This window comes from Osmerus eperlanus, chromosome 12 (assembly GCF_963692335.1).
Source record: "Osmerus eperlanus chromosome 12, fOsmEpe2.1, whole genome shotgun sequence".
In the NCBI taxonomy this organism is placed as follows: Eukaryota; Metazoa; Chordata; class Actinopteri; order Osmeriformes; family Osmeridae; genus Osmerus; species Osmerus eperlanus.
In genome coordinates, this window is record NC_085029.1 from 13,574,602 (window position 1) to 13,591,402 (window position 16,801).

Genomic DNA, 16,801 nt, shown 5'->3' on the forward strand with positions numbered 1-16,801 from the left:
CCAGCATGCACTATCCTGTCCCTGATTGCCCAGTGCTAGGAGGTTAGTGGCAGTAAACTCAGATAATCTACCCATACCTCTTAAGGCAGAGGAGGAGGAGAGGGCCACAGAGCTACTGCTTGGGGAACAGGCGGTGGAGTTCTGGCCTTCCAACTGACACCCACCACTGGCCAAGATACAAGGGGACACAAGAGTTGGAGGTGGGTGGCACTTATTTGGTTTTCCACAATGTATGCTTCATGCTTTGGCTGCTCGCAATGTTTGGGGCTATCTCATTGTTATGATCAGTGACCTATGCTCTTTTGTCTCTCTTGGAAGTCGCTTTGGATAAAAGCGTCTGCTAAATGCATAAATGTAAATGTAAGGTAAGATGTGATTCATGTTATATATGGAGAGTAAAAGAATGGAAAGAACTTCAGGAAAACCATAAAAAGGTTCATCATAAAAGATGGATAACATGGTGCATGGTGTGTGTGTCTCCCTTCTACCTCTGTTCATAAAGCTCCTTCTCCTTTTTTAAGCGGGCCTCGATCCTGGAGGCGATGTGGTCACACAGCTTGGTCATGGAGTTGTTCTTGGGCGTGGGCTGTCGTGGGCTGTCGTTCAGCGGTGCCTCCGAAATGGAGACGCTCCTTCTCTGGCTGTTCTGGGCGCGGCACACCGCAGCATACTGGACTATGCTCTCCTCTGCAGGAAAAGAGGACCCTTGGGTTAAAATGTCAAAAGATATTACATTACATTTTACATTTTGCATTTAGCAGACGCTCTTATCCAGAGTGACTTACAGTAAGTACAGGGACATTCCCCTGAGGCAAGTAGGGTGAAGTGCCTTGCCCAAGGACACAATGTCATTTTGGCACAGCCGGGAATCGAACTAGCAACCTTCTGATTACTAGCCCGAATATTATATATATATATATAACGTAGACAGATTCTGTCATATATATAACGTATATATATATAACGTACAGTAATATATATTACTGTACGTGTGCTCTTATTCATGTATTTCACTCAAACAGTTATGATGAGAATGATGAGTGAAACCCCACATGTGACTCTTTTAGAGCTGCCTCATCATGATATGCAGTAACAAACGGTGAGGCAGTGATCAGTATGAGGATGCATTTGTATAAAATGTCTGTTTATTAATCAGAAAATGATATCCTCCACCAGGGAGTGAGATTGCTTTTCTCCTGACGGAAAGAGTTAGGGACCACATCAGTGAGTGTAAGAGGACCAGTGTCTGGCCAGACTGTGGCTCAGCTGTCTGGAGTGCATCTCATTGCTGAACTTGTGCTGGGCAGAGCAGAGGTTACATAGGTACTTGGCAATCTTCGAGCGTTCTGTCACAAACATATGTTTCTTCTTACTTCCCCGACTCTCAATAACAATAACTTGCGCCTCTGTGGGGCACTGTGAGAGAGAGAGAGAGAGAGAGAGAGAGAGAGAGAGAGAGAGAGAGAGAGAGAGAGAGAGAGAGAGAGAGAGAGAGAGAGAGAGAGAGAAGGAGAGAGAGAGAGAGAGAGAGAGAGAGATTCTGTCACATGTCCCTGTGAGATTAGTTAGGTTTGAACGTAGCATCCAGGTCTAAGCAGTTCGGCAGAGTGAGTCCAGGTCAGACCTGAGCTGGCTCTACTGTACACTGCCCTGGTATTTTAGTGCTCTCCTGAGCTGGTCATTGCTCACGAACAGCCAGAGGGGAATGCATACAAACCTACAGTAGAATTATATAAAACACGCAACTGAAGACAGAGAGACCTTCAGCTGCAACTCCATGTTGAAATGTAAGAAAAGTAGGAAAAGAAAAGTATAAAAATGTCTCCCTTACCTTCTCTCTCTTTATCCTGTGCTAAAATTTCTCAGGAGGAACAGCCGTCCTGTGTTGTCCACACTGTGGAGGTCTGCTCTGTCCTAACCAGCCCTGTCCCCAGCTGTGGAGGTCTGCTCTGTCCTAACCAGCCCTGTCCCCAGCTGTGGAGGTCTGCTCTGTCCTAACCAGCCCTGTCCCCAGCTGTGGAGGCCTGCTCTGTCCTAACCAGCCCTGTCCCCAGCTGTGGAGGCCTGCTCTGTCCTAACCAGCCCTGTCCCCAGCGGTGGAGGTCTGCTCTGTCCTAACCAGCCCTGTCCCCAGCTGTGGAGGCCTGCTCTGTCCTAACCCAGCTGCCCTGCAGCATTTTCAGGACACAAACACCCAAGACCAACGTGACTATAAATCATTAGTCTTTGTGGCATTAAATGAAAACAAGTTAATCTAAAGTCAATAGAGCACATGCCATCGACTCTTACTAAACCTACTTCTCACAGTGTAAATTACAGCTTGGCTCAGTATTGTGGATTGTTACGAGTCATTTTTACTTGTTGTACCTGTACGTGCAGATTCCACTGCAGTCTTTCTTCATCTTGCTGGGAGGCCCACCATCTCTGATGCATGAATCCACTGATTCTGAAAAAAAACGCTCATCCATTCACATATTCACTCATTTTTGTCTTTCAATAAATTGTTCCAAATCATGCAGTATCTACCTTGTTAACTCCTGTATACAGAAAGTTTTGTCTTGTTTAGTGTCTAGGTTATGAGCAAAAAATAAGAATTAATACAGATTTTTAAAATTGTAGTACTGACCATTCTAGAGATCTGGAACCACACCCAGAACCCAGGATTTTCTGATAATCAGGAAGTAGTCTCCTGAATGTAATTTGATGCTGGTGAACTTTCCTGTGACATCACTCAGGTGCCAGTCAATGTGTCAATATGTGGCAGAATTCCTTGAAAAAAAACAGAAAAAGAGAGAGTTGCATTTCTGTGTGTGTGTGTATGTGTGTGTGGGTGTGTGTGTGTGTGTGTGTGTGTGATTACAGTACCTGGAGAAGGTCGACAGAGCGCCAGTCGGACTTCCGGAGGGGACCCTCTCAGCAGCTGGAGCACCCTCTACAGGCCAGAGAGAGAACTGTCACTACTTGACCAGATTTTTTCCACAGACTCAAACCCAAGCTCTCACCTTTCATTTGTGATTTGACACTTCTGAATTTAAGATCACATGTAATTAACATGAACCTTAATCCCAATCCTGAAAAAGCCAACTAACATTCCTCAACTCATGACGTCACAGACATGGACACTGGTGTTCTTCTCTCCAGTCACCTGATAGGACAATCCCTTGAGTGGTTCACCATTGACCGCCAGTATGACATCACCCTCTTTTATGCTGCCGCTCTGCTGGGCTGGCTGTCCCGGGAAAAGCTGCTTGATCCTCACCAGGCTGCCTAAGCCTCCAGAGGGGTCCAGCTCACAGAGCAGGAAGCTGAAGCCCAGGCTGTTCAGGCTCTTCCTCAAGGTCACCTCCAGGGTGTTGTCTACAGGGGCAGGGAGCAAAGGTCAAGGGGTTGGAGAAAGGGGAATGGTTGGAGGAGGGGAGGAAGGGAGGAGAAGGATAGAGATGGAGGGAGGGGATGATGGTGAGGTCAGGGAAGAAGAGAGAGAGGGTTTTGTCTGTAAAAGTTCACCTTTATTTCCACACTTGTTTTACAGATATTTAAATATAGTGGTTTAATCAATATCCATGTCGCATATTCCCCAAAAATAAAATCACTTTGATGTGTATTTTTTTATAAAAAAAAAAAAAATATATATATATAAAAAAGGTCTTCCATCGATTTCACTTTATGACACTAATTGTGACTGAGTGTCTCCACATCTTACCATCAGAGACAAAGTAATAGTCCTTGAGCCTGTTGGAGAGGGTGTAGGGCGTGGTGATGATGGCAGGGCAGCTGTTGTTCCTCATCTGGCTGACCTCTGGACTGGCACTGTGGCAGGAGATGCTGTCGGTGTCTGGGCTCAGGCTTACACGGGGCAAGGTCATGACCTCCCGCTCCACCACCAGGGTCACCACCTGATTGGAGGATAGTAGAGGAAAGGACAGGAGAGGGGGTTTGGAACAATATGTGTAGAGTTCTGTTATATATTTACATATTCAAATAAATGCATTTATCAAAGCACAGCTTTCTGTTCCTGAAACGTGATATCTTTTACCTCTCCAGTTTTAGCCAGACACTCCACGGCCTGCTCATGTGTGAAACCCTTGAAGTTGATCCCATCCACCACAAGCACTCGGTCTCCTGTCACACACAGACACACACACACACAGATACGTACAAACACACACACACAGATACAAGCAGACGCACACACAGACACACACGCAAATCATTTCCAATGTTTAGACAGCGAAATATTCTGTGACAGTCCCCATAATGGAAAAAAAACTCTGCTCTCTTAGGAGGTACAACAGCGTTGCACGGTAACAGGACAAAGTCCACTGAACTGTACCTGTCTGAATGCGTCCGTCTCTCTCTGCAGCACCCCCGGGAACAAGGCTTTTGATATAGATTCCACCATTGCGAAGGCCTGTGTTGACACCACCCTGAACCCACAACAACAACGACACGTTAGAGTCTGGTACAAACCCTCAGTGATAACTTGAAAACACATTTTGCAGAATTCTTTGAAATGATTGATTTGACCATTTCAGTTCCAACCTCAACCAAGAACATTTCACATGTTTAAAAGCTGTCAAGCTACAGAACATCCATGCTGCTCCTTAACAGTTCTGAGGAGAGAGGCTACTACGCATTACCTGGAACTTCATCATGTGACCGTATAGCTTAAGCATGCACAAAGGCTTTGCCTTTCTATTGCCCCCCCCCACCCCCCCCCCCTGTGCACTGTGGGAAGGATTGAGATCGAGATTAAAAGGAACGATAGTGTATGTTTATCTGGTTATCGATCTGATGAGCAACTAACACAGAGGCAGGGGGAGAGAGAAAGAGAGAGAAAGAGAGAGAGATCGAGCGAGAGAGCGAGGAGTTTCAAACAAACACAGCAGGTGTGTTCTCGCCCTCTCTGCCTTGATCCCTGTTCACATCCTGTCAGTCCCCCGCTCCCTAATCAGCATTAACATCTTAATGATCCTGCAGCTGCCTCCTTAGACACCTGGACTCTACTGGCCTCTACTTTACTGGACGCAGCAATAAAGTCTTAGCAGCCCACAGATGATCCAGGCTCAGCTGCACGCTGCTAGGAGACTGGAGCCCAGAACCTGACCTCCAGAGCACGCAGGTAAACGTATTGAAGAAGCAGCTTGAAACGCCAGAGCTAGTTCTAGAACCTAATGGGGACATACTCTGCTCTCCCCCTACCCCCATCTATAGCTTGGGGTCTACAGACCAGAATCCATTTGTATCTAGTTTAAGCTCCAACCCAAACCCCAGCCCCAGCCCCACTCCCACTCCCAGCACTAGCTCCAGCCTGTCCCAGCCCAAGCCCCAGCCCCACTCCCTGCCCCAGCCCGTCCCCAGCCCCAGCCCCACTCCCACTCCCAGCACTAGCTCCAGCCTGTCCCAGCCCAAGCCCCAGCCCCACTCCCTGCCCCAGCCCGTCCCCAGCCCCAGCCCCACTCCCACTCCCAGCCCTATCTCCAGCCAGTCCAAGAAGCTTAACCCCAAGGGTCTGATGGATTACTCTCTCAAATGAAAAGCTGCATGCTGACTTGCTATTTGTGTGTGTGAGTATGTGTGTAGAAGGGAGTAAACGAATCAGGCACATAAACCTTTCACTGACTCATCCTCTCCCTGGTAACCTCCACCACACTAACCACTCTGCCTGGTCGCCCCTTTAGCTGTTTGTGTGTCTGTAATATCATTAGCTAGCCACCCTTTCTGTCCAGCATGAGGGTGGACTGCTTTCCAGCCTCTAAGCTGGGGCACCCTGAGAGCTGAATCAAACCGACCTATTGGTTCATCAGACTGTATGTCTGCCCTGGGAGGGTGGGGCAGTCAGACTGTATGTCTGCCCTGGGAGGGTGGGGCAGTCAGACTGTATGTCTGCCCTGGGAGGGTGGGGCAGTCAGACTGTATGTCTGCCCTGGGAGGGTGGGGCAGTCAGACTGTATGTCTGCCCTGGGAGGGTGGGGCAGTCAGACTGTATGTCTGCCCTGGGAGGGTGGGGCAGTCAGACTGTATGTCTGCCCTGGGAGGGTGGGGCAGTCAGACTGTATGTCTGCCCTGGGAGGGTGGGGCAGTCAGACTCACAGCAATGCTGATCCCCAGACTCCCAGTCTTCTTCTTCAACTCCACAGTGATGATCTCCTCTGGTCTCACGCAGTTCAGAGACAGAGACGACCTGGAGCACATGTCCTGCAATGGGGCGGGGGAAACAGGGTTTGACAACAAGTTAGAAGAGAGGACAGTCAAAGTCTACATGTACATACACATGTATACCATGCTGTCACATGCAGTCAGTCGATGTCAAACATCATCCTAATCGACGCCTTCGCTCTGGCTTTTACTCTCCCGATCTTGCCCTTTCCCGTCGCTCCACTTTCACTTTCTCTTTATCTCTCTTGCTCTCTGACCCTCTCTCTCCCTCTCCAGCTCTTTCCTCGTCAGTGGTTGAGGCATACCTGGGCGTTGAGTATGCGTACGTCGGGGACATGGAGCCTACTGCCAGTCTTGGGGGTCATCATGATTGACACAATCTCATCCAGGTCGTCCTCCCCAGACCGTCCGTCAGCTGTTAGGGTGGTCTGGGATTTGTAGTTTTTCATTTGAGGAGACCTCACACTATTTGGTGTTAAGGCAACTGGGAGGCACAAGGTATGAGTATGGTTCAATATGTCGTTTTTCAATACTGAATACAAAAATGTGGAAACAAGAAGTGCAGTGTATAGAGATTAAGCATTTTTTGCCAAAAGTGCTTGTGTTCTATGGAAAGGCATACATAGTCAAACAGGCAGGTATGCAATCAAATGTAAACACGCAGACCAACTATAGTAACGTACCTTTAGGCTGCGATGCTATGAGCTGTACCTCCTGGGGGCTGTTCTGCATGATCTTTGCAGCTTCGCTGAAGGTCATGCCCTCCAGACTAGTCTGGTTCAAGGAGATGAGTCGACCACCTGTGGGGCGATAGGTGAGGGATAAGCGACCATAAGGGATGCTTGACCGCTGTTCACATGACATTTCCTTTCGTATGTTATGATAGACAGCAAGGCCCCTAATGATGACATTAACCTATGGCCCAGCCCACTTGTATCTGGGACAGAACAAGTATCTACAATTCTTCTCCTATAAGCTTTTAGTTTCATACTACTTGTGCTATACTGATCTTCAATCTAGTAACTGCAAGCTGTGGCCTACTGCGGTTGTCTGGTCCTACCTGGTCTAATACGTCCTTCTTTATCGGCAGGTCCGCCAGGCACAATGGAGGCTACAAAGATGCCCAGGTCATACCTCCCCACAGTCTCCTCCCCCACTATCACTATTCCTATGCACACAAACAAACATGGCCATCACAACAAGCTTAAAAATGTATATTTTTCACTTCCAATGATAGAAATGAAAACAGACAGGGCTTGATACAGAAAGTGTGGGACACTCACCAAGGCCAAGCTTCGGGTCTTTCTTTAAGGACACAGATATGACTTCTCTTTCTGCTATGGCACTTTTGGTTGGGTTATCTGTCAGGCACAACATAACCACATCACTACAAGCTGCCATACATCCGACTACACTACACACATTGCAAATTCCTCCCAGCGTTTCACAAGAGAACACACTTTCATCGCGAAGGGGAGCGAGCAGAGACAGTAAATCAACTCGAGATCAACTGGCAACCCAGCGACAGTGACAACCACCGCGCTACCTCAAGCTGAGCACCAGGATGATCACACTAGGCTGGGAGCAAGGTTGCCTTCGCTGCTCCTGGAAGCTTTCCAGCATGCACTATCCTGTCCCTGATTGCCCAGTGCTAGGAGGTTAGTGGCAGTAAGCTCAGATAATCTACCCATACCTCTTAAGGCAGAGGAGGAGGAGAGGGCCACAGAGCTACTCCTTGGGGAACAGGCGGTGGAGTTCTGGCCTTCCAACTGACACCCACCACTGGCCAAGATACAAGGGGACACAAGAGTTGGAGGTAAGATGTGATTCATGTTATATATGGAGAGTAAAAGAATGGAAAGAACTTCAGGAAAACCATAAAAAGGTTCATCATAAAAGATGGATAACATGGTGCATGGTGTGTGTGTCTCCCTTCTACCTCTGTTCATAAAGCTCCTTCTCCTTTTTTAAGCGGGCCTCGATCCTGGAGGCGATGTGGTCACACAGCTTGGTCATGGAGTTGTTCTTGGGCGTGGGCTGTCGTGGGCTGTCGTTCAGCGGTGCCTCAGAGATGGAGACGCTCCTTCTCTGGCTGTTCTGGGCGCGGCACACCGCAGCATACTGGACTATGCTCTCCTCTGCAGGGAAAGTGGACCCTTGAGTTAAAATGTTCAAAAGACATTACTGTTTGCGTGCGCTCTGATTCACCATGTATTTCACTCATTCAAACAGTTATGATGAGAATGATGAGTGCAACCCCACATGTGACTCTTTTAGAGCTGCTCATCATGATATGCAGTAACAAACGGTGAGGCAGTGATCAGTATGAGGATGCATTTGTATGAAATGTTTGTTTATTAATCAGAAAATGATATCCTCCACCAGGGAGTGAGATTGCTTTTCTCCTGACGGAAAGAGTTAGGGACCACATCAGTGAGTGGAAGAGGACCAGTGTCTGACCTGAGGCCAGACTGTGGCTCAGCTGTCTGGAGTGCATCTCATTGTTGAACTTGTGCTGGGCGGAGCAGAGGTTACATAGGTACTTGGCAATCTTCGAGCGTTCTGTCACAAACATATGTTTCTTCTTACTTCCCCGACTCTCAATAACAAACTTGCGCCTCTGTGGGGCACATAGAGAGAGAGAGAGAGAGAGAGAGAGAGAGAGAGAGAGAGAGAGAGAGAGAGAGAGAGAGAGAGAGAGAGAGAGAGAGAGAGAGAGAGAGAGAGAGAGAGAGAGAGAGAGAGAGAGAGAGAGAGAGAGAGAGAGAGAGAGAGAGAGAGAGAGAGAGAACCATTTTTAGTAAATAGGGTGTCAGGTGGCTGAGCGGTTAGGGAATCGGGCTAGTAATCAGAAGGTTGCCGGTTCGATTCCCGGCACTTTCATCCTACTTGCCTCGGGGGAATGTTCCTGTACTTACTGTAAGTCGCTCTGGATAAGAGCATCTGCTAAATGACAAAATTTAAATAAACTTGATGGGAATAAAGGCCCTATGTCTACACACTGAAATAATCACTCAAAATTCATTGTGAATCCATAGCCCTAATAAACCCTGCTAAACTCACAGAGGAGGAGATGCTGGAAGTCTCCCTCCAGTAGAAAGTCTGACTGGTGGAACGGAGGCCCTCTTTGACCTCGTAGACCATGACTCCTTTGGCACACACCCCAATAACCAGCTCCCCGACCACTGGCTTCTTCTCTCGGGCCACATTGTAGAAAAGAACTCCATACTCTGGAAGCTGCTGGGCCACCTGAGTGCAAGAGGAGGATGAAGGAATGATGACGGGACAGGAGCCTAATGAAGACACTAACAGAACCAGGACCCACCCCAAGCAGACAGTACAACTTCAGATGGAAATCAGCTTTGCTTTTGGTGTGAAGAGGAGCGGCCTCAGGAAGTAGAGCCGTTACTTATCCCGCCCACAAACTAGCCTTGACAACATGGGTGACACCTACACAAAGTGACCCATGGCTCTGGGAAGATTTACCCTGGCTGACCTGCTGGCTGAGCTGGGAGGTTGGAGTTTACCCTGGTTGGACACTGGCTTCTGACAGGCACTCTGTACATTCAAGCTTACAGTGTGACCCATATGTGTCATGGTTGTTCAGCTACCATGCAGTGTTAGCCCCTGTATCAAGGACTTAGATGCTCTAACTGACTGGGAAACCCATGTGTGACTCTGTGAGCTGGTACAGAAATACTGTGCTACAACATTCAAGGGTGCTTCATAAATACATGCTATTATGTTAAGGGAAATCTAATTAGAGTTATGTTCCAACCTTAGGTTAAAAAAGGATATAGACACGTCATGCACATCAAACAGATATGATGCAGCTTGATTTGACACATTTCCTATTACCCTGAGGAACTCCAGCTCTGATTCATCTGGGAGCATCTGGCCATTGTTGTTGTGCAGACGTATCAACTCATCCCTGAGGAAAGGCAAGGCCCTCTTCTCCATGATGCTCTTAGCTACGTACTGGTCGGGTCTGTAGTAGTTCCTCCCATACACCTGCATAGGATGGACTAGGTGGTCAGAGCATGGTACTCTTCAGTTACATAAGGTTCATTTGTAAGAATGATACCCATGTTATGCAGTCTGTGTGTGTGTGTGTGTGTGTGTGTGTGTAGGAACCTCAGGCCTGCATTCCCCATATTCAGCTTGCAGCGCCAGTCCCCCCAGGTACAGGCCGGTCTCCTCATGGCACGCCAATCTGTCCTCCAGTAAATCCTTCCTCAGCTGCAGGTAGTACTGGTGACAGGTCAGCTTGTGTCTGAGAGATTAAGGAATGACAGAATGGATGGATAAAACAATGGATGGAGCAGTGCATGGATGCATAGATGGATGGTCGGATAGATAGACAAAAGAATGGTTGGTTGGATGGATGGATGACAAATTAAATAGTGACTTGCACTTACGAAAGGAGAGAAATGTCTTTGACGAAGAATTTCACTCTGAAGAAAAGAACAAATGTGGATGTAGGCACTTTCTTCCAACTGTCGGGGGCGACCTTGGATATCCTGGTGTCATTGTCCAGGAAGAAGAACTCATTATCTGTGACAGAGGAGAGAGAAACATGAAGACATGCAAAAAAATGGTAAAATCTGCTAATCTCGTATTTTTTTTCTTAATTTCCATCCATCACCAAGGTTAGGGTATTACCATCAATGTAAGCAAGGCCAAAGTAAAAGTGCTCCACCAGGTTTGAATGGGCCACAATCATGTCGAACACATCCCCGCCTGTGGACTTGACGTCACACTTGACTACAATGCTCTGGCCGTTTGGCATGATCACACTCAGCCCCCTCTGGCTGGATGCTGTTTTCCCCTTCTTTGACTGCAAGCAGAAAACAACAAGGTTGTCATTTTAAAGAAAAATTTCATCTCAAGGATTTACCAGACGGTAAATACCAAACGTTTTATCAAACGTTGATAGGATTTCTTGACTTGAGAAGTAGATCCTTTTTTTTTCGCAGTTAATGAAAATATGGAAAGTTCATTTTAAGATCCAGTGACATTTACCACTATTGACATGGGTAGTTCCAAGACTAACAGTGGCTCTTCTAACATCCGGATGAACTCAGGCCCCATATCCTGTGAAAGATGCAAAACTGCTCAAAACATTTCTTATAGGCACTAAACCAAGATACACAATACTGCACAATATACAGAAATTTGATTTGCTAGCATACCTGGAGTCTTCTCTCACTGAGACTGTTTGACGATTCAAAGGAGGTGATTGGACGGGTGATGCTGTGACGATGACTGTCCAGGTATGGGCTGTAGGGGCTTCGTGACTGTACGCTGCAGTAGCTATCTCTGTGGCGCATGTTCTGCGGAGTTCTGGGGAAAAAGTACCATCATCTTTCGTCAACAAACCTCTCAGGTAAATACATCTCCTGGTGTGATGCTTCATCGACCTTAATGTACCAGAAACGAAGGAATGAATGATTGGTTTCAGGAAGAAAAGCAACCAACCAAAAGACAGCCTTATACACGGCAAGGACGTTCAAATAGTTGACACACATGTATGTTGGAACAGTGTTCCATTCATTCAAATTCAACTCAAATTCGATGTAAACACTTGGTTGTCAAGCATGGACAACAAAGAATTTCTTTCTATTTACACAGTCCCATATCCAGGAGAGGTCTTATAGAGTTAGACTGTTTACAGAATAAGGTGCTTCTGTGTGCTTCTGGGTGGTACCTCAATGGGTCTGTCTGGAACGGGGATCCTGAGAAGGTGCCTGAGAACTTGTGCCTCGCAGACCAGTTTTGGGAGAAACTCCCTGTAAAGTAGGCACACAAGCAGAACATCCATTAGTATAAGGCCAAGCTTTGAAAGAAACAAGGAAAAGGATAGGTCTTCACTCTCAATCACTTCATTTCTTATGTAGGTGCTCTGTCAGTCAGTTTAATTACTGTCCCTCGTGAATTTAAAAGGAAATTATAATTTGAAATTGTAGTTTATGCAATTTGTTTTTAAATTGGAGTTGGAGGGGAGGGAGGTTAGACGTGTAGAGTAACTTCTCGTCGCTCTGGATGACTAAATGTAAATGTAAATGTAACTTACCATGCAGCCTCTCTCTGACCATCTGACTTCGGTCTGTCAGTTCAGCTCCATTTTCAGTCATGGATACATGATCGACCTAGCAAAACACACAAGAGAATACATCTTTGTAATGGGTTGTCACACTGAACTCCTCCCTTGGTACTGGTTGTACATCTCTGTCACATTTATAAATGAAGCTGTAGATTCCTCACAGCTCTTGAATCTGACTCCCTGTGTTCGACTCTTGGATTTAGCGTGTGAGTTTTTTCACAGCACATTTAAGCATGAGTTTAAAGTGTCCTTTGTATTAAATATTTCCCAGAACAACAAATCTTTGCACATGCTGAGCAAATGTGCTTAGCCAGCATGCTCTGTCATAAGAAGGTAGGATAAACTTCCTAACCCTGAGCCACTAGGGATTGCTGCCAATTGTGTTGCTGCTAGTCCGCACCCTCCACCAACTTCCTACAGTCATAGGGCCCATCTCCAATGTTGAAGAACATCGCATTCCGAGATCATACTCCAGTCCTTCAACGCATCAACACTTGGCTGCTATGCAACAGCTGCTGTTTGGGTTTTGGTAATGCTTCATATGTACAGGGTGCAGTTGAGTGTGAATAAGCTTAACACGTAATAAAGTGTTGGATGCCGGGGACCTTTATCCTTGTAAGAGTCTGCGGCCGCATATGCAGGGCACGGTGACAATGGCAGTGTGATCGACCAGTCCTTTGGAATCTCAACAGGGGACGAAAGGAATTAGTCTAATCTAGTCTATCAGGACAAACACAGCTGAAGATGATGACTCATCACGTTCAGGTGCTGTTTGTAAAGGTATGACAACCTGCAACATCTTATCCTCGACTAGAGTTGCTGATTTAAACACCATAAAATGTTGACCAAACTATGGAATAGGAAGGAGTCTCCAGACAATGTTGTCCCTTTACACAACAGACCACCAGATTATGAGCAGCTGTGTGAGAAGTCCAAAAACAATCTTTGTTGACAGCTACCAAACCAAAGCATGCTGACCCAAGGCAAAAATCAACAAATCAAAACCAGTCGAATCCCACTCAAGAAAAACCAAGTCAAGCCAAACCAAGTCAAGCCAAACCAAGTCAAGCCAAACCAAGTCAAGCCAAACTGCAGCAAGCTGAACTAAACCAAGAAAATCTGAAGAAAACCAAACTCACAGAGTCTCTGTAGACATCCTCCACCAGCTGTTTGATGAGTCTCTCAGGAGGGGGCAGCAGTGAGGCCTTGTGATGCAGCTCAGAGGTCTCCAGCACGGTCAGTAGGTCGGCCCGCCTGTGGTCCACGTCCTCACACATACTCAACAACAGGCTGTTCAAGTGCTCACTTAGCTGGACAGGCTAGATGAGAAAGGAGAGGAGGGGTGGAGGGGTAGTGGAGAGAGAGAACGAGAGTGTGAGGGCAATACAGAAACATAGTGAAGCAGGGGGGATGTGTAATTTGGCCTTTGAAACAAAGCAGCGCTAAGAAGTCCTGTATAAAAGCCTGTATACTAAATCACCTGGTTTTGAGGTACATGGTAGTCCACAGACCAGAAAAGAGTCATACCCAGTGAGTAAACAACCATCTGGAGGAAGAAACCAAACCAAACTATTGTACATTCAACGTCAAGGTAAAACAATGTTTATAGAGAATATGTGCTGCATTTGGACTAGATAACCCCGATTTACTGACAGGCATTATTATCTTCAACAACTTTGAGCGAACTGTCCCATTAACATATGTCTTATAATTATATGAAACAAGACCACTTATTCCAGAGTCTCAATGTAACTGTGTGTGTCTGACCTTCTCCGTTGCAGTCTTGCTGGAGGCAGCCTGTCCTTGTTGGACCTCGGGCGCTGTGAAGGACACCAGGTCCTCCGAGCGGGCATTGCTCTTAAATGCAAAGCCGCCGTTGGCAGACAACAGCACTGAACCCGGGCTTAAGACACTACACATGTTACCTGGACCTGGGCAAGTACAGAACAACCATAAACCATGATATACTGTACAGGTCAAATGAAAGCCTGAATACTTGCAGAATAACTCTGCTCTTACTGATCTGTCTGTTCATAAATAAATGTAGTTTGGTCTTCAGCATCCTGCAGCTACCTTTGCAGGAGATGTCCAGTAAGGCCTCTACAGTGCCAAGCAGTAGACACCAGACCTCGTCCTCCTCCAGAGGTGACCCCCGGGCCTCCAGCACCTCCGCCAGGGTCACAAATGTACCCATCCTAGGGAGCACACACACACACATAGGAAAGAGAAAAGCTATTGTGTTTAAGACTACAATATCACATGCACATATAGATTGCTTGTGTGGCCAACTACAGAGAAACCCAAAGGGCTCCCTTTGAACCATGTGATACTTTCTCTTTCTTTCTCTCTCTCTCTCTCTCTCTCTCTCTCTCTCTCTCTCTCTCTCTCTCTCTCTCTCTCACTCACTCACTCACTCACTCACTCACTCACTCACTCACTCACACACACACACACACACACACACACACACACACACACACTCCAGGCTTCCAAACATTGACACCAGCCTTTCAGTTGGCCGTATAATTGGCTTTTAGAGAGCACCGCGGATTTGCTCTAATGAGCGGTTGCTCTCTTTACCTTTCATTCTTCTCCTGTCATCTCCAAGATGACAAGGAGGGACTTTTTAGCACCAGGATGTCAGACAATATATATGTTATATATAATAACATATTTTGGAAAAATGACTTGGGTTTGCAATTGAACTTGTATGAGTTAGCTTGTCTACTGTAATCGTATAAACACGACCAATTGCTTTTCTTCAACGAGAAAAAGGCATGTTGACTATAGGCTGAAAAGATGTTAGTCACATGTGGGACAAAGAAGCCCTGCTCCCTGTTACCAAGGAAGGCTGTGTTTCCTCTAGCAAAAATGTCAAATATATTTACTTGTGAGATAATACAATACCTACACTATATGTTATGAGCTGAAACAGTCGACTATTTTTTGAAAATTGCGTAGAAATGTTCACACTAATTTGGATATTTCAAAAGCATTACAAAGAAGAGTTAACAAAATGGATATACCGTTAGTGACAATTGGATTGTGACAATGATACTAGTAACTTCCATTGGAGGAGTGGATGGATCTACAGTAGCATAATGACAGGCTACACGCTAGAAATCGACACAGGCTTTAGAGGAAGGAGAGCTAATTGATACAAAGCTACCATATCCAAACCACCTGTTGGGGATACAGAACCAGGGTGGTGGTCAAGACCCTTTCACTTTCTATCAATTCCAAATGTTACAATAACTCCATTCTCCAATCCATATTCTATAATTAAAGCAATTAGACACACTTATTTATTTTTGATTGCAGTTGTAGTAATTATACATCTTTAAGTACAACCACTCATTTATAATCATAATCATTCAGATTTTGCATCTCTTACCTCTTTTAACTAGGATTTAGTAGAAAAATAAATTGTCTCGAAAGTCCTAATTGATATGCATAGGATAGAGCATGTTCTGCCAACAACAGCAATGGCTCAGTAATGAGCCCTATTCCCCCAAAATAATTAGAAACTATATTAATGCTTTATATTTCATGAGAAATGCTGTAACCGTTCTAAATTGGTGGCAACTACTGTAGTTCAAAAAATAATTTGATCAAGTCATTTTTGCAAGGCCCCTCATTTCAACCAGTGTGGAACAGATCATTGATTCCCAGCCCAAAAAGACTTAATTGCAATCAGTGTCAGTCAAGGTTGAATATTGAGCGTTTTTGTGAAAGACGACACAATTATTTTTTTAAGGAGATTTGAAAAATTAAACTCCACAGTTGAAATACTCATATCCACAATTCAATAGGCCTATTTGTCCATCACAATAGGCCTAATATAAGGTGCATGGCCATATCTGTCAGTCACCACATCTGCTTGCATCAACGGAGATACAAATAAGTGGTTGTTCCACCTAGAAGACACCTACTTCAGAATCTTTACTTTCAATCTGTGTGATTAAACTAAACTGTCTGACTCAAGTGCCGACTGTTCGTTTACCCCTGCACCATGCAGGTGAAAAGATATAGACTATATTAGAAGAACTTTAAAGAGTTAGGCTATAGCTACATTTTAAGGTTATCTAAGCACGTAGGCTAGGCCTATTTTGTTGTAGCTGTTTTGCGCAACAATGTATAATGAATATTAAGTGTTACCTTATTTCATTCGATATCTGAAGAAATCCTCTTCTTAGTTTATTCAGAATATCCGCAGCATCTCCCTCTATCCCACCCCTACTCGCCGCTCGCAACTTTCCCAAACCTACCTACTTTTTCCTCTATAGGGATACAAAAAATCCACTCTATGGCATTATTTTTTCCGTGCTCACACCTGATGACGTGTGGTTACAGTGTTTTGTGTCAATTTGTCCTATTTTTAGGCTACAGCTATAAGAACTCAATTGGATTACCGGAGCAATTTGACAGCGACAGTCAAGACGCAACCAATCCGTGGGGCGGCATTTAGCTAATCTGTCATTTAAATCATGGTGACACACGTATTGTTCCATTAAAGCTCTACTACCCTATATATTGCTG

General features: G+C 45.7%; 1 protein-coding gene across 3 annotated transcripts; it reads right to left on the bottom strand.

Moving 5' to 3' along the window:
* Window positions 1–488: 488 nt before the first annotated feature.
* Window positions 489–16,689, bottom strand: frmpd2 (FERM and PDZ domain containing 2). 3 transcript variants are annotated; one of them, XM_062475512.1, is made up of 30 exons: window positions 16,421–16,689; window positions 14,336–14,457; window positions 14,030–14,193; window positions 13,743–13,808; window positions 13,402–13,581; window positions 12,233–12,308; window positions 11,867–11,948; window positions 11,352–11,502; window positions 11,182–11,253; window positions 10,822–10,996; window positions 10,578–10,713; window positions 10,294–10,432; window positions 10,018–10,170; window positions 9,223–9,408; window positions 8,620–8,779; window positions 8,099–8,297; window positions 7,853–7,941; window positions 7,443–7,520; window positions 7,220–7,327; window positions 6,843–6,959; window positions 6,465–6,643; window positions 6,094–6,198; window positions 4,334–4,427; window positions 4,037–4,122; window positions 3,704–3,896; window positions 3,146–3,357; window positions 2,866–2,932; window positions 2,627–2,769; window positions 2,368–2,446; window positions 489–687 (listed from the first exon to the last, which is right to left on the bottom strand). In XM_062475512.1, exons 2-28 carry the CDS (start codon window positions 14,454–14,456, stop codon window positions 2,732–2,734), a joined length of 3,426 nt encoding a protein of 1,141 aa, XP_062331496.1. In that variant the 5' UTR covers window position 14,457; window positions 16,421–16,689; the 3' UTR covers window positions 489–687; window positions 2,368–2,446; window positions 2,627–2,731. The 3 variants fall into 3 exon arrangements, with proteins under 3 accessions (XP_062331496.1, XP_062331495.1, XP_062331497.1); XM_062475511.1 differs by having other exon boundaries at window positions 8,099–8,315; window positions 16,421–16,688; XM_062475513.1 differs by lacking the exons at window positions 13,402–13,581; window positions 13,743–13,808; window positions 14,030–14,193; window positions 14,336–14,457; window positions 16,421–16,689 and adding an exon at window positions 12,663–12,851 and having other exon boundaries at window positions 8,099–8,315.
* Between the last annotated feature and the right edge of the window lie 112 nt (window positions 16,690–16,801).

Bases quoted from the DNA above. Each gene is read 5' to 3' on its own strand.
- frmpd2 (XM_062475511.1), bottom strand. From the start codon at position 14,456: ATGGGTACATTTGTGACCCTGGCGGAGGTGCTGGAGGCCCGGGGGTCA. The intron at 10,171-10,293 runs GTTCCTACACAC...CATCCTATGCAG, and splicing joins ATGGGGAATGCAGGCCTGAG to GTGTATGGGAGGAACTACTA. The intron at 7,521-7,852 runs GTATGGGTAGAT...TGTGCCTGACAG, and splicing joins CTCCTCCTCTGCCTTAAGAG to ATAACCCAACCAAAAGTGCC.